Genomic DNA, 25,394 nt, shown 5'->3' on the forward strand with positions numbered 1-25,394 from the left:
TGCCAAAGAATCATTGCTACGTATACATTCCCAATCTGGCTGTTTACAATCCATGGTCGACATGAATAACAGATACAACATTAACACGAGCATAACAGACAGCTTTTCCAAAAGAGAAAACAAAAGGACATGACTTCTCACTGAGCTTCGCTCTGAGGTTGCAACTAAAGAAGGAATTCATAACTTGTGAGAATTAGTAGATAGTGACAGACAGTAGCTGCAGCTGACCGACGAACGAACTTGGAGCAGTGATGATGGTTTGGTTATCTATAAGCCAAAATTGCACATCTGAACAAATTCCATATCGTTGTCCAGATAATACGTCCAGAGTTTCTTGTATTGGTTCATAGCAATGTCCAGCCAAGGTTTCATGTTTCCATTATAGTGAATGACTGCAGCATTTCTAATCTCATCCATGCTAATACTAGGATTGTACCCCAGCCCTAGGACATGCCAAGATTTGTCCAACGACTTTGTCGTTGAGTAGAACGTAATCAGCCCCGGTGGAAGAGTCCCTAACTTCCACAGAGTCCGGTCCTCATTCTGCAAAATTCATCGACAAGAAATATTCACTCATGTATGATGTATCCCACAGTCAAACTAGTAATAGCAAAATTGTACTTCAACTATATATATGGCGCCATTTGGGTAGCAATTTTGAAGCGAAAATCACATATTTTGATATTTAAAGAAAGATTATGTACTTTGAAATGCTAACCCAAATGGCACTTAATCTTTCGAAACACAAGGAATTTGTGCACAAGGAAAAAAAGCACTTACCAAGTTCTGCCAGTAATGGTACTGCTTTGTGCATTTCTCCTGCCTCCAAGCATCAAGATCAAAAATATTCATCCCATATGCCCAAGCACAAGCCCTGGGATTGAACCTCTCTCTAAGAAGAGGGTGTGAAAAATTCAAATATTGGGCGTATCGATGGAAGGACCCAAAGCAGGTCTCAACAGCTCCATTCACCTTCCCATCCAAATCAATCTTCCATAATCCTGTCAAGTCTTTTTGAACCACAACATCATCATCCAAAAAGAGAATTTTGTGCAGTTTTGGATACATCTCGGGCAAATAAAACCGAAGGTGATTCAACATTGACAAGTACTTGGGGTTCCTATATTTCATGTTATGTGTATCCGTGGTAGCATTCTCTGCCCGATTCTCAAAGTAGAACTTCTGCAACTTTGCTGACTCAAGTTGCCTCAATACTGGCACATACGAAGAATTCAAGAAAGTAAAATCTTCTACTGCATTCACCTCCACATATGCACCCCGTTCCACAGGCCTCATCTTAAACCAAACCTTCATCGGTGCAAGATTCATCCTATCTGTGACAACATGGAAAACATGTTTCCACGGTTCATCGGAATTATTCACCACAGATCGTATCACCACCGAGACAGCAATCACATTATCTGAAAAGATCGCATAATGGTACAAACTAGGGTCCTCAAATTCGGGGCTTGGTTCTTCTTCCTTGTACTTCTCTGGATGTGAAATTCTTTCCTCAACAAGCCTCATGGCCAAACAATGCAAGCTTTTCGGTATTGATTTTGCAGCAATCGAGCTTGCAAATGCCCCATTCTTCTTTGCTTTTATAAGTAACTCATTAACAGCAAAAATGGTATCCTTCAACTTCTGAATCTTGAGCTGATTATCATAATTCTCCTTTGACTCCGCAATCATTAACCGAGCAACTTTGACCTTATCCTTTATCTCCTTCTCAAAATGCCTCAAAACATCCTCATCCAAAGGACCGTCTGATTCAAACAACGCAGACCGGTAACTCGGTTTCATTTGAAGATTGGAGAAATTCGACGCCAAATCATCAAACATTCTCATTTGTCTAGATATCTCAAGCTTAAGCTTCCTGGCGTACGCAGCATAGGCATTCACCAGAGTAACATGATCATTCGCTTGCTTATATATCAAATCTAATCTTGTTTTCAGAGGGTCAGAATTTAAAGCTAAAAACGTCCTACGCATGTACGCGTTTCCAGTGGTTGGAAGCGCCTGCATTAATTAAACACCAAGATTAAAACTTGAATTATGTCTAACAATAACAGTAAAAATTGATATGCGGGTTTTGCTTTGTTCTAAAATTTCTAAATGGGAATTTCTTTTCAAACGCTAGAAAATAATGAAATTTGGGTATTGCTTCAATCTGAGATTTGTTCAAAGGTAAAATCAGAATTTGGGTTGTGCTTAATCGGTGAAATTGACATCTGGGTTTTGCTAAAGCTTTAGCATTTCAATCTGAATCTCGCTTAAGTACAAAAACAAAGAAGAGAAAATGGATAGGGAAGAGGACATACAGAGTCGTGATGTGGAGTTGAAGGGTTGGTGGTGAAGAGAACAGAGAGCGTGGCAATGAAGAGCAGAGAGAACATAGCCGACACAAAGATCCGATACGAGAAGAAGCTCCGGAGGCTGAACCCACCAAACCCTGACCCTCCTCCGCCTCGGCTACCTCGCACGGCCACCGCCATTGGAGCAAAGCCGTCGACGTATCCAAGGACCAAGCTTGGATCAGAACGCGCTTGACCTCAAAACTAGTAGCAGAGTTTCTGCTCTCAGCTGATTGGAAAGTGAGTGATGAGAAATCTGAAGCTGATCGGAAGTGTCTGACTGTGTGTTTGCGTGTGAGATCTCTAAGCTGGGTGTGATGTGACGACCATGTGAGAGTGGAAGAAATCAAACTTCCAAGTTCGAAGAGATCTATAATCCGTGTCGGTGTTTGTTAAATTTCTTTAATAAAAATATAATTGTAATAAGATGTTGGAGTGTGACTGTGTGTAGTTAGCGGAACTAGGAAGGAAGTGGGACCACGCCTCCTTCATGGTCCATAGAAGATGAGAGAGCTTCGTAGTTTCCTCCACCAAAAGTAATTTGTCCTCTTTTTTCTCTTACACAAAATAATTTAGACCCAATAATTCCATTTGTTCATGAACACAAAGTAACTTGTAGACAAAGTAATTTAATTTGTTCATGAGTTATATAAAAAAAAATGCATAGTGAAATAATGGAGTTGATAGTTGGGTTGGGCTAGTGGGTTGAGCTGAGCCCAATTGATCGAGTTAATCCAACCTCAATCCGTCGGGTTGAGCTTAGATACATATATTTTCAACTCGACAGTAATTGAAGTCTAGTTTAAGATTAAAAAAAAAATTCAATCAAAAGTTTAAGATCTAAATTGAGGGGAAACATATGTTTTGTGGAATTGTAGCTGCTCATAGGGGGGCCATCTTCGACATGCTTGTGTATTAAGTTATATATGGTCCTTAGGTAAGGTCTTATCTCTTAGTCGTTGGATCAAATTGATTAGTCGTTGGATCAAATTGGTTAGTTTGATTCAACGATTAAGAGATTAGACCTCACCTAAGGGCCTATATTAAGCCCTCACTATAGAATGACTCCACACAACCAATGATTCTGGAATGACCTTCGCTCAAGTTACCACCCTAATAAGAATAAGGTCCATAAGGCTGCTGAGACAAAGCCCATTATCTTTTTTGGTAACAATGTGCCAGGCCCATGCAAATAGGTATCAAGATCATTTTTACCAAAAACCCAATGAGCCGTTGAAGTTTGTAAGGGGCCTGATCCAATGGATCGTCAACCTCGCTACTAAATAATGGTTAATTTATTTTCTCCAATATTCACTGAAAATTAGAAGTATAAGTAACCGAAGTTTGAAATGGAAATCTGGCTAGCCGTTAAAGATAACATGCATTGCTCAAGCCTCTCTCTTCCCGCTCCCGCCAAACTCCCATTGCCACCTTCTCTCAGACCTCAGGAAAGCCCCAATTTTGATTCCCTCAATAACCGGCTGATCAGCCACATCAATGTGGGTCATCTCCGCAAAGCAATCACCACCCTAGATCTCATGGCCCAGCGCGGGACTCACCCAGATCTCCCCATCTACTCCCTCCTCCTCAAGTCCTGCATCAGGTCCCGGAATTTCGACCTGGGCAGACTCGTCCACGCCCGGCTGGTTCACTCACAGCTCGAACTCGACCCGGTCGTTCTGAACTCATTGATTAGCTTGTACTCAAAATCTAGGGACTGGAAAAAGGCAAATTCAATTTTCGAAAATATGGGAAATAAGAGAAATTTGGTTTCTTGGAGTGCCATGGTGTCTTGTTTTGCGAACAATGATATGGGATTGGAAGCTATTTTGACATTTCTTGATATGCTTGAAAACGGGTTTTACCCGAATGAGTATTGCTTTGCATCGGTGATTCGGGCATGTTCGAATGCCCAGAATATTCGGATTGGGAATATAATTTTTGGGTCAGTAATCAAAAGTGGGTATCTTGGGTCTGATGTGTGTGTTGGGTGCTCATTGATCGATATGTTTGCAAAGGGTAGTGGAGAGTTGGATGACGCATATAAGGTGTTTGAGACAATGCCTGAGACGGATGCTGTGACTTGGACTTTGATGATTACTAGGCTTACACAAATGAGTTGCCCAGGAAAGGCTATTGATTTGTATGTGGATATGTTATGGAGTGGGCTCATGCCTGACCAGTTTACACTAAGTGGCGTTATATCAGCTTGTACAAAGTTGGACTCATTGTCCTTAGGGCAGCAATTGCATTCATGGGTTATACGGTCTGGGTTGGCTTTGGGTCATTGTGTTGGGTGTTGTTTGGTGGACATGTATGCCAAGTGTGCGGCTGATGGATCGATGGATGATGCAAGGAAGGTATTTGATCGGATGCCAAACCATAATGTTAAGTCATGGACTTCAATCATCAATGGATATGTGCAGAGTGGAGAGGGTGATGAGGAGGCAATCCAACTCTTTGTTGGAATGATGACGGGTCATGTTCCACCAAACCATTTCACGTTTTCTAGCATTTTGAAGGCTTGTGCAAATCTTTCTGATCTGCGTAAGGGTGATCAGGTTCACTCCCTGGCAGTGAAACTAGGCCTTGCATCAGTTAATTGTGTGGGAAATTCACTTATTAGCATGTACTCAAGGTCTGGCCAGGTGGAAGATGCCCGGAAAGCTTTTGATATTTTGTATGAGAAAAATTTGATATCTTATAACACAATCGTTGATGCATATGCCAAGCATTCAGACACAGAAGAAGCCTTTGGACTTTTTCATGAAATTCAGGATACAGGATTTGGGGCTAGTGCTTTCACATTTTCTAGTCTCTTGAGTGGAGCTGCAAGCATTTGTGCAGTTGGTAAGGGTGAGCAAATCCATGCCCGGATTATAAAATCAGGATTTGAGTCAAACCAAGGCATTTGTAATGCTTTGGTTTCCATGTATTCCAGGTGTGGAAACATAGATGCTGCTTTTGCAGTGTTCAATGAGATGGAAGATTGGAATGTTATATCATGGACTTCAATGATCACAGGTTTTGCAAAACATGGATATGCAGCTGCAGCTGTGGAAATGTTCAACAAAATGCTTGAGGCTGGATTAAAACCGAATGAGATCACGTATATTGCTGTTTTGTCAGCTTGTAGCCATGCTGGTTTGGTTGCTGAGGGATGGAAACACTTCAATGCAATGCAGAAGAAACATGGTATCGTCCCAAGAATGGAACATTATGCATGCATGGTAGATTTATTAGGCCGCTCAGGATCCCTTGTAGAAGCCATTGAGTTTATTAACTCAATGCCTTTTACAGCTGATGAACTAATCTGGCGAACATTTCTTGGAGCCTGCCGAGTACATGGTCACATAGAGCTCGGGAAACATGCTGCAAAGATAATTATTGAGCAGAACCCACATGATTCGGCAGCATATAGTTTACTGTCAAATTTGTATGCTTCCAGTGGTCTTTGGGAAGAAGTAGCCAAAGTAAGAAAAGATATGAAAGAGAAGTTTTTGATAAAAGAAGCAGGTTCTAGCTGGATAGAGGTGAAAAATAAGATCCACAAGTTTCATGTTGGAGATACTTCACACCCTAAATCACGGGAGATTTATGATGAACTGGACAAACTGGGTTCAAAGATAAAGAAAATAGGCTTTGTCCCCGATACAGATTTTGTACTTCATGATGTGGAAGAGGAGCAAAAAGAGTATTATTTGTTTCAACACAGTGAGAAAATAGCAGTGGCGTTTGGTCTTATTAGCACATCGAAATCGAAACCCATTAGAGTATTTAAGAATCTCCGTGTCTGTGGAGACTGCCACACTGCGATTAAGTATATTTCAAAAGCCACTGGGAGAGAAATAGTGGTAAGGGATTCAAATCGGTTTCATCATTTCAAGGGTGGGACATGCTCTTGCAATGATTACTGGTGATGGTGTGGTATATTTCAAGCTGTAAATGATAGAATAATCTTTTAGAGGGAGATCTAAATTATTTGAGAAATCAAATTTACGGTTTCCAACATTCAGTTCATAGCCCCTGCTTTGGAAGCTCTTGGTTGCTCATTGAGAATCTTTTAAGATTTGTCTGTAGACTGTACAGTTCAAATTTTCCGATCTGTATTACTATTGATGTATAAACTATTTCATGATTGATTTTAATAAAACTGTATGCAGTTTTGTCCTACATCTCACACTCATATTGGCTACAAATGATGAATAATATAGTTCATTAAAATCTCTGGATTAGGGTGAACGGCTAAAGATGAAGAATGGTGACTTGAACAACCTATAGATCATTAAAATATCCAGATTGAGGTGGACTGAAAGAAGAATGAGATGCATTGAGATTAAGATGGCAGCTGCTGATTATTTATTAATAAAACCAACAATTCTATCTGTTGAATAGTTGCAGCACCGCCGTCACACCTATCTGTCCTAACAAGTTAATCTGCAGCTGTTCTGTTGGCTGCTGATGCTGCACACTTAGGGGCCAATTCAAGCTGAGAATAAGATGTTTCTGTAACTACTAAAATTTGAGTTTTTTTCTTCCAGAAGTTTTACAATGGACAAGTTGGAATATAAGATTGGTAAGATAAAAAGGGCTATATACTTGGAGAGGCCCTCTCTCATTTAAAATACTCTTTCGTGGTCTTTTGGTGGTTAATTTGAATGCAGTGTCTGCTGCACAGGACTTCACAATTGAGGACTTAAAACAAAAGGTGGGATTGATTCTTCAAATCAAGAAGAATATAAAAGTACTGCAACCCTTTTATTTTATGCAAAACGGCTATGGAGATTTTTGTTCTCTTTACATTCATTGTATTTAGAAGTAAAATATATTTGAGAAAGAGCATCCTAGGACTTTGAGATGGAACCTTTTGCTAGAGCTTTCCCCATATTCTGCTTTCCGGAAACTTTTTACTGGAACTGAGCCTTGATTTTCTCTTTTCTGCTTTTGTCCTTTATCTTTGACTCCTATTTGTGCACCTCTCTTGGTTTCTATTTCAAATAAATTCAAGAAAAAAGGAAAGTGGATAGACTGTTTGTGTGTGTAATATAATACAGTTCAATTCAGAATTATATTGCTAAACAAAAATCTTGATGATTCACTCTGATGAGATCAAGTTTGAAATACTGTGGATTTGAGCTTCAGTTGGAGTCGGGATCAATTGCGTGGCGATTATATGTTCAGTATCATCAGAAGTCTATAATGCGCATAAAATGTCTAACACCAAAAACATTTGCCATCAAAACCAACTTGAAAAGATAAGAAACAAACAATGATCACTTGAAACGTATATAAATAAAATATCAAGACTCGTACGTTTGCAGATCTTCCTAGGCAAATAACTCATCACAGGGAAAGAGAGAGATGGAGGCTCTGAGCAATAGCCAAAAACAAGAGAGAAAATTACAAACAGTTCCTGGATTGATACGCTAGTGGATAGCTTTTTCTAAATGTCTTTCTTTTTATAGTAATTTTAATATGACGAACCAACTCCCATTTCACCACCTTTATTTCTGTGTCATGTCCAACTCTCCCCCACCATTGCCACTCATTGCTCCACCCATTGCATTGCCACTCTTTTTTTTTTCTCCTCCCTTTGCTCTAGTACACCTGACATAATTGCTACTTTCTACTTTCTGCAATAATCTTATTTTCTTCAAATATATATTTATAAAAGGCCTGATAAATATCTGGTTTGTCAGGGTTTTCTTGGGAATTGTTTGATGATCAAGATTTTCTTGGAAAGTTTCCATGTAAAAACAAACAGTCTTTAACTTCATGCAGCTAGTTAATTAGCATGAGTTTACATGATTAGGAAACTCATTTAACATACAGATAAGAAGAATCTATAGCTAAGAGATTTCCAATTTTATTGAGCAATGGTTAATGAAAATGCTCAAAACATGTTATTGCCAATTTGCTTGGATCCTGATACATATTAAAAGTGAAGCAAGCACTGGTTGACTTCTATACAAACAGAAGATCACCATACATGGAAAATGGGAAAATTGGGAAAATGATAAAATTTCTCCTCCATCAATATTAGCCTAGTAAATCCATTGAACTTGTGATGGACTGGTTCGAGGACTCGGATCTCAGATAAGCTGTGTTGCAAGGAACATCCTCCAGGTCTCTAAGTGATGGATGGTAAGGACTATGCAGTTGCAGATCAGTGAGCATTTGGCGAAGCTCAGAAGCTTGCTCTTTGAGCTGAGCATTCTCTTGCAGAACCTTGTCATGGGACTCTGAAACATGGTTCAGCTTATCCACAAGTTGGTGATTCTCATTTCTGAGCCAAACCACTTGTGACCAGAGTTCATCCAGGTGCTTCTGCTTGCGCATACGTGATCTGCGGGCAGATTCTCTGTTAGATATCATTCTTCTCTGTTTCCTTTCATTGATGAGACTTAGCTGATGCTCATCAGCTTCATCAGAAGTTGAGTTACTGCTGAAGGAAGATGGTTGCTGTGGATTATTAATTTCTTGAAGATGGGAGTTAGGGAATTGTAAGTTGTATAATGGGCTAGAAAACCGGTTGAATTGAAATGGGGTGGTGTTGCTTTGAGTGCTCATGCTAAAATGAGGAGGGTAGGGATATGATGAACTTGAAGGAACTAGATAATGGAGCCCTGTGACCTCACCAGGCTGCATGGCTTCTTGAAGCTTTGAGTGGATAAATTCAAGGTCTTAGTGGTGAAGGTGAGTGGAGAGTACTGAATTTGGTTGTGTTAGAAGGGGGGAGAGAGGCTCGAGGAGAGGAGGTCTTTTATAGGATGAGAAGTGTGGCAAAGTGCCCTTAAAGGCTCAGCTGATTGGAACATCATGCACATCATATCTCTATTTTATGCAGCATGCATCACATTCATCTATGTGTACATGAATGCATGCAAAAGGTTCATTTATGTGTTCCTTAATGCCCAATACGAGCATGAATGAATGGCTTCATGCATGTATGCATGCTATGGTGTTCTTATGTACATATATACACTTGTAACATGGGGGATTACAAGTAGTGTTTGTGGATAATCATTTTTCAAATCAAATCTCTGCTTACATCAGAGAGAGAGAGAGAGAGAGAGAGAGAGAGAGAGAGAGAGAGAGAGAGAGAGAGAGAGATCATATTATATGGGGAGTACAATTATTTTAATGGAGGAATGTTTTGGCAAAAATAATACAGTGCAGAGAAAATGGTTCAATAAGTCAATCTTAAATTTGGTGTGCCATTGTCAAGTCTCTGCGGATGGATACTTGCTATCCAATAGATCCAATAGAGCCCTTGTGACGTAAGGAATGGAAACAAATTAAAGAGGATTTGGAAAGGCAAACTCTTTTATACGTGCTGGCGATATTAAATAAGGAGTTTAGTGACTCATCAGACACTTAAACCCTTTAAAATATTAATTAATCAAAACTGTACTCGAGATTAATTGGTTTGATTGATTGTTAACAACATCTGCCCTCTGAGGCATTTTCAGGTACTAATCCTGTTTGTCTGTTTCATGGTAGAGAATGTCAAATTTCAGAACAGTTGGTTTCATGTTTGTCTCTGTGTCAAAAAGAGATGTACAATTATGGATCTCCTACCTACTCTGGTAAAATACAAAAAAAAATATACGAATAATAATACGTAGAGGACATATAAAGTGAGATAGACAACAATCTTCTTGTCCACTTTTGCAAGCTGAGCCACAAAGGTGTAAGAATATATTCTCCAAGAAGCAAGTGCAATATGCAACTCAATTATTAACAATCTGTGTTAATTACTATATTGGCCAGTTGAGGACAAATTGTCCTGAGCCAAGTTAGGGTTGCCTGGTTAAATATTTAAGCATAGTTAATGGTGCACTTAGGGTCAAATTATGTCATCTGTATCAGAGAACAATGAGAAAAGATTAGCTTTTGAACTAACCATTCAAATAAGTAGAAGTTACTGAGTGGAAAACTCTTGTTGTATAGTGGTGGGAATGGATATAAGGGACTTGTATGGATGTACTTTAAATTGCAGTCTTCCACTAACTGAAAAGCTTTTAATGGATGCAGAACCAAAATCATACTGACCAGCCAAATGCTATTCTCTCTCTCTCTCTCTCTCTCCCTACACCTGAGGGTTGGGTTGGGTTGGGTCAAGTTGAGTGGACTGATTGGTCAACAATGTCATGAGACAGGTTTAGACTGCTCTATCTTTTCCTGTCTTGCAATTGTCCTTCCTCTGTTCCAACTTTTTCTCCATTTCATTTCTTTGAGGATTTTTGGAGTATAAAGGTGGATCAGTAGTTGAAAAACCCCACAGCAATAGTTGTACTTTGTAGTGTACATTGTATACATAAACTGCATTTGGTTGGTCAATGTGTGTTCCTGTTATAATGGGTTGGCTTGTAATTTGCTGATGAGAATAATAAATACTACATCAAAATTTAATTTAAGTGAACCTGTCTAAGGGGTCAACTTAATTTCCCATCATTTCCCATCACACCTCTATGATTGAGTTTTCTACCCTTATTTCTAACCTTGAAAATTTCTCAGTCAAGGATGCCAGGAAAAAGCAGCAAATTTTAACTATAAGCATGCCAGGCAATGTGTAATGCGAACATCTAGCTTACATCCATGCGTTTCACCAATTTTGGTATAGTGAAGGTAGATGCATGTTTGAATTCTGCTTTAGAAAAGAGCAAAGGACAACTGTTTATGGATGCGTGCGTGTGAGTTTCATAATAGGGTCTACAACGGCTTATAGTTCTTCACATGTGCGTGAGCGTGTGAGCTAATATCCCTAACAAAACTCTTTTACTTTAAGTATTATAAACATATTAAGCAATGTGTATAATATGCATATACAATCAAATTATGGGAATACACCCTAAACGAAACTTTCCAGCGAAAGCGCATGTGAATGAATGTACGCCTAACAAAACTCTTTTGCTTTAAGTACTCTAAGCATACTAGGTAATGTGTGTACTCTATGTATACAACTAAATTAAGGGAATACATCCTTAAAGAAACTTTCCGATCGACCTCAATTTTGATTGCCACTTTGCCCTTCAAAGCAAAACATGAATGAAAGTGATGATAGAATCCCTTTTTTCCCCTCACTCAACTTACATATCTTATCTACTTCTCAAAATCGTTCCCCGTATCTCGCCATTGTTTCCATATTACCCTTGTACTTTGTTGAAGATTCAACACAATCCAAGAAGGCCACAAGGGCATTTTGAGAATCTAATGTCCCAACTTGGGACACTTGCCCTACAATGGCGGTCAGGGTTGTGCATGGACGGGTACTTGATTTAACTGCTGCCCTTTTCCTTTTCGTACCAAGCAGAAAAGAAACACTCAAATGAAAAGAAAAAAAAAAGGTAAAATCAAAATCAAAATCAAAATCAAAATATATTTACAAGAAACAATGATACAAGGACATGAACAAAGATAAAGACTAAAGTAGGGCAGACGAGAAAAACGAGAGCGCACGATAGATGTCATACGTGGGCCCTAGCTAACAAGCGCGCGTGGGTGCTTAGTGCACCACCCCCTATCCCTATTGCTTGGCTTGTCAAACTCAAAAACAAAACAAAACAAAAGGCCTCTCTCTCTCTCTCTCTCTCTCTCTCTCTCTCTCTCTCTCTCTCTCTCTCTCTCTCTCTCTCTCTCTCTCTCTCTCTCTCTCTGAGATTTGTGTGCCTAAAATTACAGTCCATCGATCTATGTGACTCTCCATATGGGATTTTTGTGTCTAGGTCCCTCTAAATTTGGTGGCTTTTTCAGGTTGCTCAACCAATCAAGGGGGGTTACAAGTTTTTGAGCATTGTCCTTTGATACCCATATAAACCATATGTGCACCCCACTGAGGCAACCTTTGTCATTGCAAGTTTTGTTTTTGTTAAATGGTGATTGCATGATGAAGTGGCTAGCTAGGGTATAGGGTGTGGAGGGTTTCATCCAACCAGGCCAATTCATCAAATGCGGTGGCTAAATTTGTTTGCTTTTTCAACCCCTTTCTCATATGTCTGCATTATAATTGTACTATAATTGCTTGCTTTGATGCATGGTGGTGGTTTATTTCCTAAATACTATTGGAGTCTAGTGGTTGTCGACATAGTATCGAAGTCTTGGTTTGCAGGAACTCATGTGTTTGAAACCTACGCGAGTCTAATATTTTAGAGATATACTCATTCACAGTTTTCCCATTCAAAATCATGTTCTTCTTTTGATACATGTCATTTTTAAAATAAAATAAAAAAAATCAAGTTTTGTACTTTTTTATAGACCAATGAAAACAATTGAATCTCTCACAATAACATCTTCCTTTTCATACATTTTTTTCTTTCTTGAAATTCAATTCCTAATAATGCATATTCATCCCAATTGTTGTTAACTATAATATGTTAATGCATACATGAACTTAGCCAAATTGGTTAGAGCGGACGTGCTCCCCACTCTGCACCCAAGTGCGAATCCCCCTCCCCGTAGTTTAGATTAGATTGAAATAGAATATCACTTATATAAATAAAAAAAATCCTATAATATGTTAATGCCTATGAAATGAATTGTTAAGAAGGGAGGAGTCAAACATTCTTCCCTTTGCATGAGTTTAATAATCTTTCGAATTTGTACGCTTGTCAGATTCTTAACCCAAGAGCACGCATATTCTGTACCACCTATCCTCCTCCTTTTTTCTAATGAGATCATCTGATCTCAAGAGATTGGTTAATAGAGGATAAACCCATCATGAGCTTATATTAAACGCGCTTAATTATTTCTTCTTTCCAATTCCACTTTTGTTTAAGCAATTAAACTAATCTCTCTCTCTCTCTCTCTCTCTCTAGACTAGTTAGTCCATCAAATAATCTTTGTTTAACTAATACTTTAACAAGATTTGGCATCTATGGTGCAATGCATGTATGCATTTACTTAATTCTTGGTGGTGCATTTTTGAGTAAGACTGACTCACACGCCTAATAGCTACATGTGCTTACGTACTTGTAATAATAAAGCTGCAGGTTTATTTTAAGCAAATGACATTTGTTTTCGGATTAATTTAATTTGAGTGCTTAATTACCTCCTCAATATTGTTTGTTTTCTTTGCTGTTGGTTGATTCTGCTACTAATTATATATGGTGATTTCGTAGTACAAATGTCTTAGATTATCCAAGCACTCTTCAAACTTTTGGATGGTGCCCAATTATGCTAAGCCATAAAAAAAAAATAAACAAAATGCTGGTCTATTTTGTTATAATTTTTATAATGGTTTTGGTGGCTGGTCTGATTTTGAATTAAATTTTATATAATTATTGGGTATCTCTGTCATCAATTAGTGGTGCTTAAACATTGCGTTTTGTTTTTGAATTAATAGCTTTTAAGCCCTGCCTAACTCAATTGGATGGTGAACCTAAGGTGGTGATATTGGAAATGAGGGGAAAGTTTTTTGTTTTTTGTTTTTTTAGAAAGTTAAGAAAGTAACTCCACCTTCATGCATATCACAGTTTGACATATGCAAAATTAATTCATAAAAAACATAAAAAGAAAAACTTCTGCACATATGTTACACTGCTATTGGCAAGAATGTAAGAGCTCATACTTACCTGGTAAGGAGGGAAGTATTTTCCTAAAAGTAAAAGGTGATTTAAAGCATTTCGTATTTTAAAATTAAACAAGTTGGCCTTTGAGTTTTTTGTTTTTTCGGGGTCTGAAAAGTTGGCTTATGAGTTTCGTTTCTGGTAATGCTTGTCCTTATAGCTAGACTTGGCTTTTATGCCTACAAGATTCTCAAGTTCTAAAACTTTTCCTTAATAAATTAAAGCCCATCTGGATAATTTTTAGAGCCTTTAAACCTCTAGCCACAAATTCAAGGAACTTTCCTGTTTTCTTACCCTCCTCAAACATTATGTGTATAATCTTTTGCCATTGTCTCACCAAATTGTACATAATCCATTGCTGCTTGACCAATATTTCTTATCAATTTACATATACCAACACACAATATGATGGCCATATCTAGCAGAAAAGAGAGGAAGAGATTGGTTTTTGGTTGTATTCTTTGAAAAAGCCAAAACTGCTTGCATAGGCATTCATAATTAAGCCATTGGATAGGGTTGCAATTTGTTGTAGGCTAATCAATACATCATCCTTGTTTTGCCTATAAATTCATGATCAACCAGATTTTTTAGCACACAAATTGAAAATAAAAAGGGGAGTTGCTGGTATAGGTTCTGAAACAAAAGCATATATATAATGCATGTTTGGTGGGCTAATTGGTTGGGCCAGCAACAACAAATGGTAACTAAAAATGACCAAGAAGGCAAATCATAATGGAAAGTGAAAACCATAATAAAATCAGAACAAAGAGGCAGGCAAAAATATTGCTAGCTGCAATATTATCCTCTTATGACATCATTTTCAAAGCCAAAATGATTGAAGTAATAATTCCAAAGTCCCCACTCCTTAAAAAAAAAATAAAAAAATCCTCTCTGAATGAGAAGGTGACCTTCAATTTGAAGAATATTGAACCAATGGCACTCCCAAAGGCCACATAAATTGTAAAGTTTTTCTAGAGGGATTGAGTGCTCTTTTTGTCTCTGTGGACACTACAAGAGCCACACAAGGTTATCCCCATTAGTGAAAATGACTGGTTTGTTTTGTTGAGCTTCTCTTTTTGTTATGTGTTTTGATAATGATGTAACTCCAATTCATGCATAGTTCAAACAGATGGGTTTGGAAGTGGGGTGAATTAATTTATTACCCTATGGTTTAGAGGACCCATTAACTCATTTGGAGAAGCAATCAAATCCAAATTGACAGATTAACTGCTGCTATAATCTTTGAAACTCTATATATTCAAAAGGAAATTTTGAGATTATACTTGAACTCAATAAACAAAACAATACAAGAATAGAGATCTTGATCATAAAGGTGAATGAATGAAGTAAGCTGTTACTTTAATTCATTTAGAGTTAAAGTAATAGTAGTTCATGATGTCACAAGTGACTTGGGGTGATTTGGGTGTTAAAAAGTGCATGCCATTTTCTATTAGACAAATACATATTGATGGACAAGCACATGAAATTTATTTTTGGATTTTTTGGGGCTGAAATATGTGATTACTATATCCTAGGTAGGAGCTAATTAGTTTATGCCAAGTTCCTAAAAGACCAAAGCATATGGTTGAATTGTTCTAGGCAAGTGTAGCAATGTGTGGTATAGCTTGCTTGTCTTGTCTAGGGAACCTTTAATTTTGGATATGGTTTATGTCCTGGGCTCGTTTGGTGGCTAGGATTAGATTGATTACGTAATACACTAGATTATGAATTAGAAATAAATGGAGAAAATGAATTACTCATGAAGGAAACTTATCATATCTAACCCCAACAAAATGATATCCACACCTTTTAACTTTTCCTCCTACTCCCCAAAATTGAGAAATCAACATCTACCTTCATTTTCTCCTTCAACATACCTTAATGGCATGTTTACTATAATCAGATTATGTGGAATTGAATTGAGGATGAATTGAATTGAGGATGAGTTGGATTGAGGAGAATTAGATTCTGGATTCTTATTGAAGTTGTTTACTAAATCATATGGATTGAGGAGAGTTAGATTTCGAATTCCTATTGAAGTTGTTTACTATAAACTATATGGAATTGAGGTAGGAGTGATGATAATTACTAAAATGTCCTCGTTGTTGGGTTAAAGTAGATGACAAATTTTAAAATTTTAAAATTGTGTGAGGATATAATGGGTAAAAAGATGGATTTCTAATGAGTTAGTTCTACAGGAATTAGAATACTACCTCTCACCCAAGAATTGAATTCCTCCAAAATCAGGAATTCACCCCACTTACTTTTCTTCCTTGATGTGAAGTAGACACATGAATTCTCTATAATTGAAATTCAATTCTTGATTTCAATTGCAATTTCTGATTAGTAAACAAACCATAAAATAAATTCAATCAAATCCAATTCTAGACACCAAACGAGCCCAATAATGCGTATGAACATCGGAGGAGACCTAGAGGATAAGAAGGCCCAAACAGGAAAACATATCAATGCGAAAATGTTGTGGAATCCTCAACCAAAAGTCTTCTATAATGTGGACTTTTCAAATATGCATTGGCCAAAGAAAATCCCCCAATCTTAGTTTTTACTTTATTTTATTTTATCAAATAGCAAGTTTTTCATTAAACAAATCCCAAAAGTAAAACCAATACGTCAATTACTACAATTACATTGACCATGTCTTGTTGAACAAGTTCAAACTCGTTGTGGCACTCCTCTGACGGGGAAGTGTGTAGGAACTGGGGTTGGCCACAGAGGGTGCAAAATCAATGGTAAGAAGGGAGCACCACTTCGTTTCCAAGTTTTTTTGGCTATCTTTGACCACGTTTTTGTACGGATGTTGCACTTGACAAATATATGTCTACTTTGATAGAAATACAAAATATCCGTATTATTTGGGTCCAAACCATACAGTATCCGGTCCATGTATAATTTATTTCTTGGATCCATGGGAACCCTGTGTTTCAAAATCAAACAGTTGCTACCTCCATTGACCATCTGATCATCAGCTGGTTCTGGTAATTTGAAATCCCAAACTAACAGAGAACCTGTCCTCAATTCGAAGTTGAACATCCGCAGACAGCCTTCGCACACACCTAGACACTCAATTTCCGACACATCACCACCTAGGCCCTCAATTGCCGGCTGCTCAACAAATTCAATGAAACATTTCTTATCAATTGTTTCGTGATTATTCTTCTTCGTGTCGAATGGATCGAACCCAATAAGAAAGGCACAACCACCTTTGTCTCTATGACGGCCCAACCAAAACAACATTCCCTTGTACGCAAAGCCAGTACTGGGATTGACTCTATGGAATGCAAATTTTTTGGGGAACGAAATATACATCGCTCTCCATTCACCAGTCTCGGAAGAGAAGATCTCCACGTAGTATTTGAAGGTATGGTCCTGACAATGTGAAAATTGAGGAATTCTTACAACCCTATGTCTATATATATACTCGGCAGCATTACGCTGCTGGGTTGCTTCTTTTCTATGAAACTCAGCTTCTTCCCCATAGTAGCTATAGTAGGGAGGATCACAGATGAACCCTAGTGCCACTACTCTTTTGTGGCATTGAGGCGAGGGAGGAAGAGCCACCCATTTCTGGGTGTATGGATTGCAAATGTAGTAATCGCGTTGATAATACTTGCCTGCACAACACAAAACTAAGTCATTATACGTCTCTAATACAACTGCTTTTAGATCTTCGTGGCCAAAGACGGGTAGTTTATCCTCGAGTGGTCTCTCAATAACCAAATCAGTTAACTTGGAGGACAAGGTAGGGAGGAAACCCCTCAAAGACTGGAGTGACCTCTCCGCCACTGGATCAGTAAACTCGGACGGCGCCGTCAACGCCATCTCAATGTTGTAGTTTATCAGGGTACGTGCGATTGGCATATACTTATTGTTGTGAAAAATGGACAAAAAACACTTTCACTCACTCCCCTAATGATCTTGTTGTTGATGGACTTTGTGACACACACAATGATGGATGAATCACACACACACGCTTGAGACAACAACCAAGCACAAAGTGACACAAGAATTTATAGAGGTTCAGCAATTGCCTACATCCTCTTGGTGATCCCCTTGAGAAATTCACTTCATGAAAGAATAAGTTACAACTTTGGTTTTACACAAAAAAACCCCTTTAGAACTCTATTCTCTCCCCAAGCTCTCTTTTCTCTCACACCCCTTGCTCAACACTTTGATGCACTTGTGAACACTCTCACAACCCTTGGTGTTTCCCTCCTTGGTGTCTAGACTCTCAAGACCCCAACTCAGCTCCTAACTTGAACTGATTGCTCTCCCTCACGTTCTCCCTTGGTAAGTTAACCTCCCTTGAACACAATAGCCCCCAGCTACTTGGCCACCTTGAGATTAACCACACCTAACTTCTGCTGCAGCCACTTACTCTTATTTAACTTGTTTTCTCTTCTTGTGTTATCTTACTTCACCCCATTACCTACACAAGCCAATGGACAAGAGATAAGATATCAGCTTGTCCTCCACGTTCTTCCCTTTAGTCATCACTTAGACTAAATGTCAGATCAAGTAGGTAAATAGAATCAAACTCAGCCACCTCCAATAAACCAGAAAATTGAGAGAAGATAATCCAAAATAAGATAACCAATTAGCCATGAGTGCTCTCCCAACTATCCAGCAGGTAGTCAACCTTCATTTAACTCAGAAGTGACCCACTAAGCCTCTGAGATCATGTGGAAAGCGATAGCCCTCGAAAACACAGTTGAAAACACGTAAGAAAACGTCACAGCACGATTTGGGCGACCGGTCGCCAGGAACTAGCGACCGGTCGCTTTTGGGCAGAGTCAAAACACACTGAGTCTGTGCTAGGGCGACCGGTCGCAAATATCTGGCGACCGGTCGTAACTCTGGTGACCGGTCGCACATACCTAGCGACCGGTCGCTTCCTGCGATTTCTCCAGACTTCGAATCTGCCTTGAAACGACCGGTCGCAAATACCCAGCGACCGGTCGCTTCCTCCTTCACTTGCAACCTTAATGTGAGCCAATTTTCCAACACTTATCACTTTGGAGACACAAAAAGTGGCGAATAAAGAGAGGATCAGAGATGGTAGCGTACCAGCGCTTGGACACACACTTGCATCGAAAAGCAAATTTATTACAAGGAAGGCGACATAAAATATCAACCAACACAAGGTCTGGGAGATCATCAATATTGATATTCTTCAACTTTGATGATGATCTTTTCGATCTTTTGCGGCGAGGAATATCGTCACCGTCCCGTATTTCTCCGAGAGAGATAGTGCTTCTGTCACTAACTTGCCACCATCTGGCCATGGCGGCAGATTTGGATATTGAGAGCTAACTGATCGATATATAGGGTTTGTATTTAGATTGGTTCACCCCAAACAGCTAGCATTATAATAAATAATAAATAAAATAGACGACATTAGTTCTTAGTGTTTGCACACGAAAGAAGTCTACTAATTAAGAAAGAACCCTAATACAAGTAAAAAAGAAAGTAAATCAGACTGAAGCAGGAAACTAACCTCTCTTTTTTTTGGGTATTCAGCGTTTTGCAGTTTGAAAGATCTCGTTAATGTCAATAAGTACACGACCTGTGAAAAATGAGGAAATTCAATATGCAGCCTCAACAAAATATATATATATATATATATATATATATATATATATATATATTCCAAAATTGAACAAAAAAAAGTTAAGAAATTGTGAGTGCCAAGGACCTTGTGTCGTAATTGAACAATAACCAAGGATCCTTGTACCAGTAACTTTTGATGTTTGATCACAATATAATACGCGAATTCACTATAATTAGAGTTTGCATATCATAAAGGCTTGTGTTACTTGTCCTTTGATAAGCGTATATTTTTTTATATATTTTGTACTTCTTTTACTTATTTATTTGTTGATTTCCTTGGATTAAATTAGTTGTTTTAATTTATTTTGTAAGAATTGTACATGTGAAGAAATTGTGGAAATGGGAGAAATTGAACTGAAAAGGGCAAGAGGATATTGGAGATTTAATTGGAAAGAAGCCAAATCGTTCATTTTATCACAAGGAGTGTTATCAAAGTTCCTAGTGCATGATGGTTCAAGTCTTATCCAAGTCAAATAAAGAGAAACAAAGAATACCCTAGATTAGTAGGAATACTATTTTTATAACAATTGTAATTATACCTTAGATAGGTAGGATTTCTAGTAATATAAATAGGAAGATTCGGCTACTATAAAAATAACAATGCTACACTTACCACATTTCTATACCACATGATGTGGCATGCCATATCATATACCACATCAATTAAATCAAAGAAGTGTATTTTAATAAAGAAAGTTAGAAAAAACAAAAACTGGAATAAATAAAAATAAAACCCTAGCAACCACCCCCACACAGCCACAAGCCACCAGCCATCACCACTAGCCACTCCCGTCGTTCTCTCTCTCTCTCTCCATTATTTTCAATTACTAAACAAACTCACATCATCCCCAATCTAACATTTTCCATCAAACCCATAAATAAAAACATATCCAACTTTAAAAAAAAAAAAGGATTCTATTGGCCCAAACATACTTTAATAAATTATATATATATATATATATATATATATATATATAAATGTTAAATGAATTTTAATTAATGTGGTTATCCACTTCATCTACGAGAAATTATAGAGTGATACGGTATCGCCACGTCAGCTGGTGATACTCCCACTCAAAATCTAACACGTATCAATTTTAAAAGAAAATTAAAAAAGAATTACACCTAGACTTTGTCTTCCAAGCTTACCCTTCAACATTAATTAGACCTAACCCCTCTCCCACCGTCTTCCCTATGCTTCACTTCTCCCTCGCCACCAAGTTGTCTTCTCTTTTCCCTCGCCACCCACCCCAGCCTTTCGCTCCCTTCTCATCCAACATCCCCAACCCCTCTTTCCCTCCCTCTCATTCTCGGTAAAAAAGTTAAACGCATTAAGAAAAAGCCAAAAATCTTGAATATATATAAGTGCAAATCAGAAATCTTCAAAAGCATCTCCTGTGATGATAAGTTGACAACCCACTTTCAGAAAGGTAATGATGGATGATATGGGCAACCAAGTAAATCCGTTATTTTTTTCATTTTTCTGTTAATTTTATCAACCACTTTTTGGGTGGTGTTGTTTGATGTTGTTATTCATGGAGGGGGACTGCAGCCAAGGGGCGGCAGTGCGTGGTGGGCAGATTGCCGATGGGATCTGGGTGGGACACTGCTACAATCTTGTTTTCTTTTTCATGTTTTTCAAAAAAAATTTAAATAAAATTTATTCAGGGTAAAGTTGGAAGACAAGGTACAACTATGAAAAAAAAATATAGAAAATTAGTGAAATACCCATTTCTAGACATAATTCTATAAATAAACCCTACATCATTCAATATATATAAACACACCAAAAAAAAGCCCAAAATTGACAGCTGTTATAATTTTTTAGTTTAATTAGTTAAATGAAATACCTTTATCATCCTTTTAGTATTAAATTAGTTTTTTTGAAAAATTCTGGGACTCTCTCTCTCGTCTCTCTCCCTTCGCAGAAACCAAGTTGACCAGTTTTGGCCAGCGATCTTGGTGCTTCGGCCACGGCTAGATGCGTGACTAGTCGGAAAATGACTAGAGGAGGTCGGTAAACCACGCTTGAGCCCATTCCCGGAGAGCCTAGCCTCCTTTCGCCGTCGCGAGCTCTAGGAACCTTTGAGGGTTTCAAGTTTTCCGACACCTTTTTTGGTGGTTCCAACGACTGTTGTCGCAGATCTAGGTATGGATTTCGATCCTCTCCTCATGCTCTTGCTGATAGTATAGTTATTTGGAATCAATTTTAGCTTTTGAGAGCGTGAAAATGCTGTTGTTTCACTCCCTCCCTTGCATTCAGCTCTTTGGTTGCTGGACTCTGTATTCTGAAATGGTGTGAGAGCTTGTTGAGCTGCAGTTGATTGTTTGAGCTTTAGCTTCAATCAAAAGGTACATAGCAAAATAGCTATCTACGGTTTGATCTCGAACCGGAATTTTGATTCTTTTATCGGCTTAGGTACTGTTGCGTTACTACCTTATCCAGATGTGCATTGAAAGACTGCAATCATTATATGCATTGATGGGATGATATAATTCTAGTCTTCTATCATCCCAACTAAGTTGTATTGACTGTTATTTTTACAAACCTAGGAGGTCTATTTGACTAGAAATTCAAAGTTTGTATAGTTTCAGAAATCCTTTTAGGCGTTTTAAGACCTAGATTAGGTTAGCTCTTCATCTGGTGGCGGAGATGAAGAAATAGGATTTAGGATTTCTTTTGTCTTAAAGCAACACAGTTTTTTGTCCACCAGTTTCTGTTAGTAGAGAAATTTCTGATTAGTTCCACTGACATTTATCTGTTTGTGATATTTTTATGTTCTGTCATCTTGTCTCAAATATCTATGTTTGCAGGATCTTTACTTGAGGGGATTCTGGTTGAAGAATTGGATGAGTACAGAGAAGGCAAAAGAGTGTAGAGTTTTGATAGATTCCCTCCTGGACCTAGCACGGGAAGGGAAGTTAAAATATGAGTAAGTTCTCCATTAACTATACACTTGGCTGCTTCTTTTTAGTTTTTTAACCCTACTTTTTTTAATTTGAATTGTTGTATGTTTAACATCAGAGGATTCCCTATTTGTAGGATGGAGCTGGTTCCTTTTGACAATTTCAATGCTGCATTAGATGAGGCCCTTGGGAAGCAAGGGAGCCAACCAAAACAAGTTATCAACTTTCATTTGAGCATGGCTGAAGTAAGTCTTTTGTTTTGGTGATATAATAATCTTTCGGAGTTTTATTGTATTGCATTAGGATGTGAAGTAACATTTTGGATCTCCTATTATATAATGTAATTACTACATATGGATCTCAATGCATATAATGAGTGGTATGGAGTTGTACACTTTTATCGTACCTATTATGTGAATGAAATGATGTAGTTGTTAACTTCCAGTAAGTGGTGTGAACAGTTGTTATACTATTCATACCCTGCAATTGAGTTGATTTTGAGTGGTATGGACCTGCAACTATTGTTGAGATGGAGTTATTCTCTATATTTTTATCATTGTTGAGTATTGATTTTGAGTGGTATGGAGTTTTACACTTTTATCGTACCTATTATGCAAATAAAATGATGTAGTTATTGTTAACTTCCAGTAAGTGGTATGAATAGTTGTTATACTGTTCATACCCTGCAATTGCTGGTTTTGATATTTGGGTTAAATTTGGCTTATGTTCTAGTTTGATCACTCTGTGGTTCCTTTTCATTTTGCTGGTTTTGCTTTTGGTAATTTTGGTTAGGCTTTCTTTTTTATGAGTTTCTTATTTTCTATGTTAGGAATCTGTGATTGATCTACAATGGTAATTTGTTTATGAGCAAGACTGGTAATTTGGATTTCGTCGCAAGTTAACTCAAGGCTTTGGCTTTGGAGACAGAGGAACCAACCAACCAAGCTATGGCTACATATTTCCAAAATTTAAGCAACCAAAACTTGTTGAACCCCTCCTATGCAAGGGATGAGAAACTTGCTTCTTATCCTGAACCCCCCGCCAACATGATGATGTATCTGAATCAAGCTTCATATGTTGCTGGATTGTAGTTGTTAGCTTCCAGTAAGTGGTATGAACAGTTGTTATACTGTTCATACCCTGCAACTGAGTTAATTTCTATGACATAGTATTAACAGTATACTTCTATGACATAGTTTTAACAGATTTTCAGTAACAAAACATGCTCTATATTTTGCTCATATAGATGTGCACTTGAAGTTTATGATATGCATAATGTGATTTTTACTAGGAAGATAGTTCTACGACATAGTATTAACAGTGTACTTTTTTTCTTCTTCTTGTAGATGTATTTCCTTTTGCCTTTGCGATTGTTTATAGTGAAATTGTGGACAATTGGAGGTGATTTTTGCAAAGGATATCGGATGTCTTGCTGGGGTTTTTTTCTGTTTTTTTTGTAGTTTTTTTGTATGAAATGGTATTAACAATGTTTTTCTATGAAATGATATTAACATTGTACTTCTATTACATGGTATTAACAATGTATTTCTATGACATGGTATTAACAATGTCTTGCTGGGGTTTTTTTCCCTCTTTTTTTTAGTTTTTTTGTATGAAATGGTATTAACAATGTTTTTCTATGAAATGATATTAACATTGTACTTCCATTACATGGTATTAACAATGTATTTCTATGACATGGTATTAACAATGTATTTTTATGACGTGGTATTAACAATGTATTTCGGGCTTGCAGGGCTTTTTTTGTGTGGTCAAATCTGGGCTGGGCTTATTTTGGGTCTTTTTTGAGTTTTTGTATTAGGCTTGTTTTAAGTTAATGAATGGCAGAGATGTAATTTATAGGAACTTTAACACTCATTTTTTAGTTTGTAAATGGTTTTTGGGTGTGTTTCTAAAGTGAATTCCATATGAGGTTTTTTTTATAATTTCATGTCCTATTTTGGGTATATTACTAAAGCTCCCAAAAATATAATTATTTTTTAAAAATAGACACGTGTTAGATTTTGAGTGGGAGTATCACCCGCTGACGTGGTGATACCGTTTCACTCTATAATTTATCCTCATCTGCCACATAAGGTGATATGAGAATGTGGTATACAAATGTGGTAAATTTAGCATAAAATTCCTACACACTCATACTCATAGCCGAAAAACCCTAAAGAGAATACAAAGAGAGCTCGCGCAACCTTTGAGTTCTACTTGGAGAATTCGGTGTCTTCCATGTCTTCATCAATCATCATGATTCTCAATAAATCTTTCATGAACTAATTTCTTTTTATTAAGGCTACGACGTAGCCTAGCTATGAATATTCAAATTCTTTGATATTGTTAATTCTATTTATCTATACATGTTGAATGCTTGTTACCGTTCTTTGATATTGTTAATTCTATTTATCTTTTTGATCTTTTAGAACAATATTCATCGCTCTAAAAGATTAAAAAGATCAAAAATACCGGACGATAATGATAACGATATTCTTAGTGTTTGCATAGGAAAGAAGTCTACTAATTAAGAAAGAACCCTAATACGATTAAAACAGAAAGTAAATTAGACTGAAGCAGGAAACTACCATTGATTTTGCACCCTCGCTGGCCAACTCCAGTTCCTCGTACAGTACGTACTTCCCCGTCTGTTGCGTAGATTCAGCTGCACCAAAATGGATTAAGCTGCATCCTCAACTTGTGATACTCGCAAGTGCACGAGCCGTTCGGTAGTATAGCGTATGTAAGTGCGAAGTCGATCCCACGAGGATTGGTGATTGAATGATCCCATTTATTTCTCCTACACAAAACAGAAATGAAAAAAGGAAATAAATAAAACAAGAAAAAGGAAATACCTCAAGCAAATAAGTTCCCAAGTTCAATTAGATTAATGGATTGATTCTAGCTAAAGTATGATTAAGCCATGGTGTATGGT

The 25,394-nt window shown here is 37.6% G+C and overlaps 4 protein-coding genes and 1 long non-coding RNA gene across 9 annotated transcripts; 2 read left to right on the forward strand and 3 right to left on the reverse strand.

Moving 5' to 3' along the window:
- GAUT9 (galacturonosyltransferase 9) lies at positions 1-2,843 on the reverse strand. The gene is made up of 3 exons (XM_021961844.2): positions 2,322-2,843; positions 781-2,019; positions 1-543 (listed from the first exon to the last, which is right to left on the reverse strand). The coding sequence occupies exons 1-3, from the start codon at positions 2,493-2,495 to the stop codon at positions 268-270; spliced, it is 1,689 nt and encodes a 562-aa protein (XP_021817536.2). The 5' UTR covers positions 2,496-2,843; the 3' UTR covers positions 1-267.
- An 859-nt stretch (positions 2,844-3,702) lies between these two features.
- Positions 3,703-6,527, forward strand: EMB2261 (Tetratricopeptide repeat (TPR)-like superfamily protein). Its single transcript, XM_021961755.2, has one exon. It carries the CDS (start codon positions 3,704-3,706, stop codon positions 6,272-6,274), a length of 2,571 nt encoding a protein of 856 aa, XP_021817447.2. The 5' UTR covers position 3,703; the 3' UTR covers positions 6,275-6,527.
- A 1,671-nt stretch (positions 6,528-8,198) lies between these two features.
- Positions 8,199-9,107, reverse strand: LOC110748315 (basic leucine zipper 43-like). The gene has a single exon (XM_021948308.2). It carries the CDS (start codon positions 9,000-9,002, stop codon positions 8,394-8,396), a length of 609 nt encoding a protein of 202 aa, XP_021804000.2. The 5' UTR covers positions 9,003-9,107; the 3' UTR covers positions 8,199-8,393.
- Positions 9,108-16,594: 7,487 nt separating this feature from the next.
- LOC148296068 (F-box protein At5g07610-like) lies at positions 16,595-19,224 on the reverse strand. Its single transcript, XM_088250689.1, has 2 exons — positions 18,954-19,224; positions 16,595-17,724 (listed from the first exon to the last, which is right to left on the reverse strand). Exons 1-2 carry the CDS (start codon positions 19,222-19,224, stop codon positions 16,595-16,597), a joined length of 1,401 nt encoding a protein of 466 aa, XP_088106815.1.
- Positions 19,225-21,416: 2,192 nt separating this feature from the next.
- On the forward strand, positions 21,417-24,423 carry LOC110773050 (uncharacterized). 5 transcript variants are annotated; one of them, XR_002529223.2, is made up of 6 exons: positions 21,417-21,698; positions 21,813-21,901; positions 22,364-22,482; positions 22,593-22,701; positions 23,286-23,567; positions 23,803-23,980. It is a non-coding gene; the product is annotated as an uncharacterized LOC110773050 (long non-coding RNA). The 5 variants fall into 5 exon arrangements; XR_002529224.2 differs by having other exon boundaries at positions 23,286-23,560; XR_002529226.2 differs by lacking the exons at positions 23,286-23,567; positions 23,803-23,980 and adding an exon at positions 24,213-24,423 and having other exon boundaries at positions 21,419-21,698.
- The last annotated feature ends 971 nt before the right edge of the window (positions 24,424-25,394 follow it).

This window comes from Prunus avium, chromosome 3 (genome assembly GCF_965620075.1).
Source record: "Prunus avium chromosome 3, drPruAviu1.hap1.1, whole genome shotgun sequence".
Classification (NCBI taxonomy): domain Eukaryota; kingdom Viridiplantae; phylum Streptophyta; class Magnoliopsida; order Rosales; family Rosaceae; genus Prunus; species Prunus avium.

Coding starts and splice junctions, on each gene's coding strand:
- GAUT9 (XM_021961844.2), bottom strand. CDS start 2,495: ATGGCGGTGGCCGTGCGAGGTAGCCGAGGCGGAGGAGGGTCAGGGTTT. Junction 2,020..2,321: donor CAACTCCACATCACGACTCT/GTATGTCCTCTT, acceptor TAATTAATGCAG/GCGCTTCCAACCACTGGAAA. Junction 544..780: donor ACCATTACTGGCAGAACTTG/GTAAGTGCTTTT, acceptor TGAATTTTGCAG/AATGAGGACCGGACTCTGTG.
- EMB2261 (XM_021961755.2), top strand. CDS start 3,704: ATGGAAATCTGGCTAGCCGTTAAAGATAACATGCATTGCTCAAGCCTC.
- LOC110748315 (XM_021948308.2), bottom strand. CDS start 9,002: ATGCAGCCTGGTGAGGTCACAGGGCTCCATTATCTAGTTCCTTCAAGT.
- LOC148296068 (XM_088250689.1), bottom strand. CDS start 19,224: ATGGCCAGATGGTGGCAAGTTAGTGACAGAAGCACTATCTCTCTCGGA. Junction 17,725..18,953: donor CCACTTTTTGTGTCTCCAAA/GTGATAAGTGTT, acceptor TTACTGATCCAG/TGGCGGAGAGGTCACTCCAG.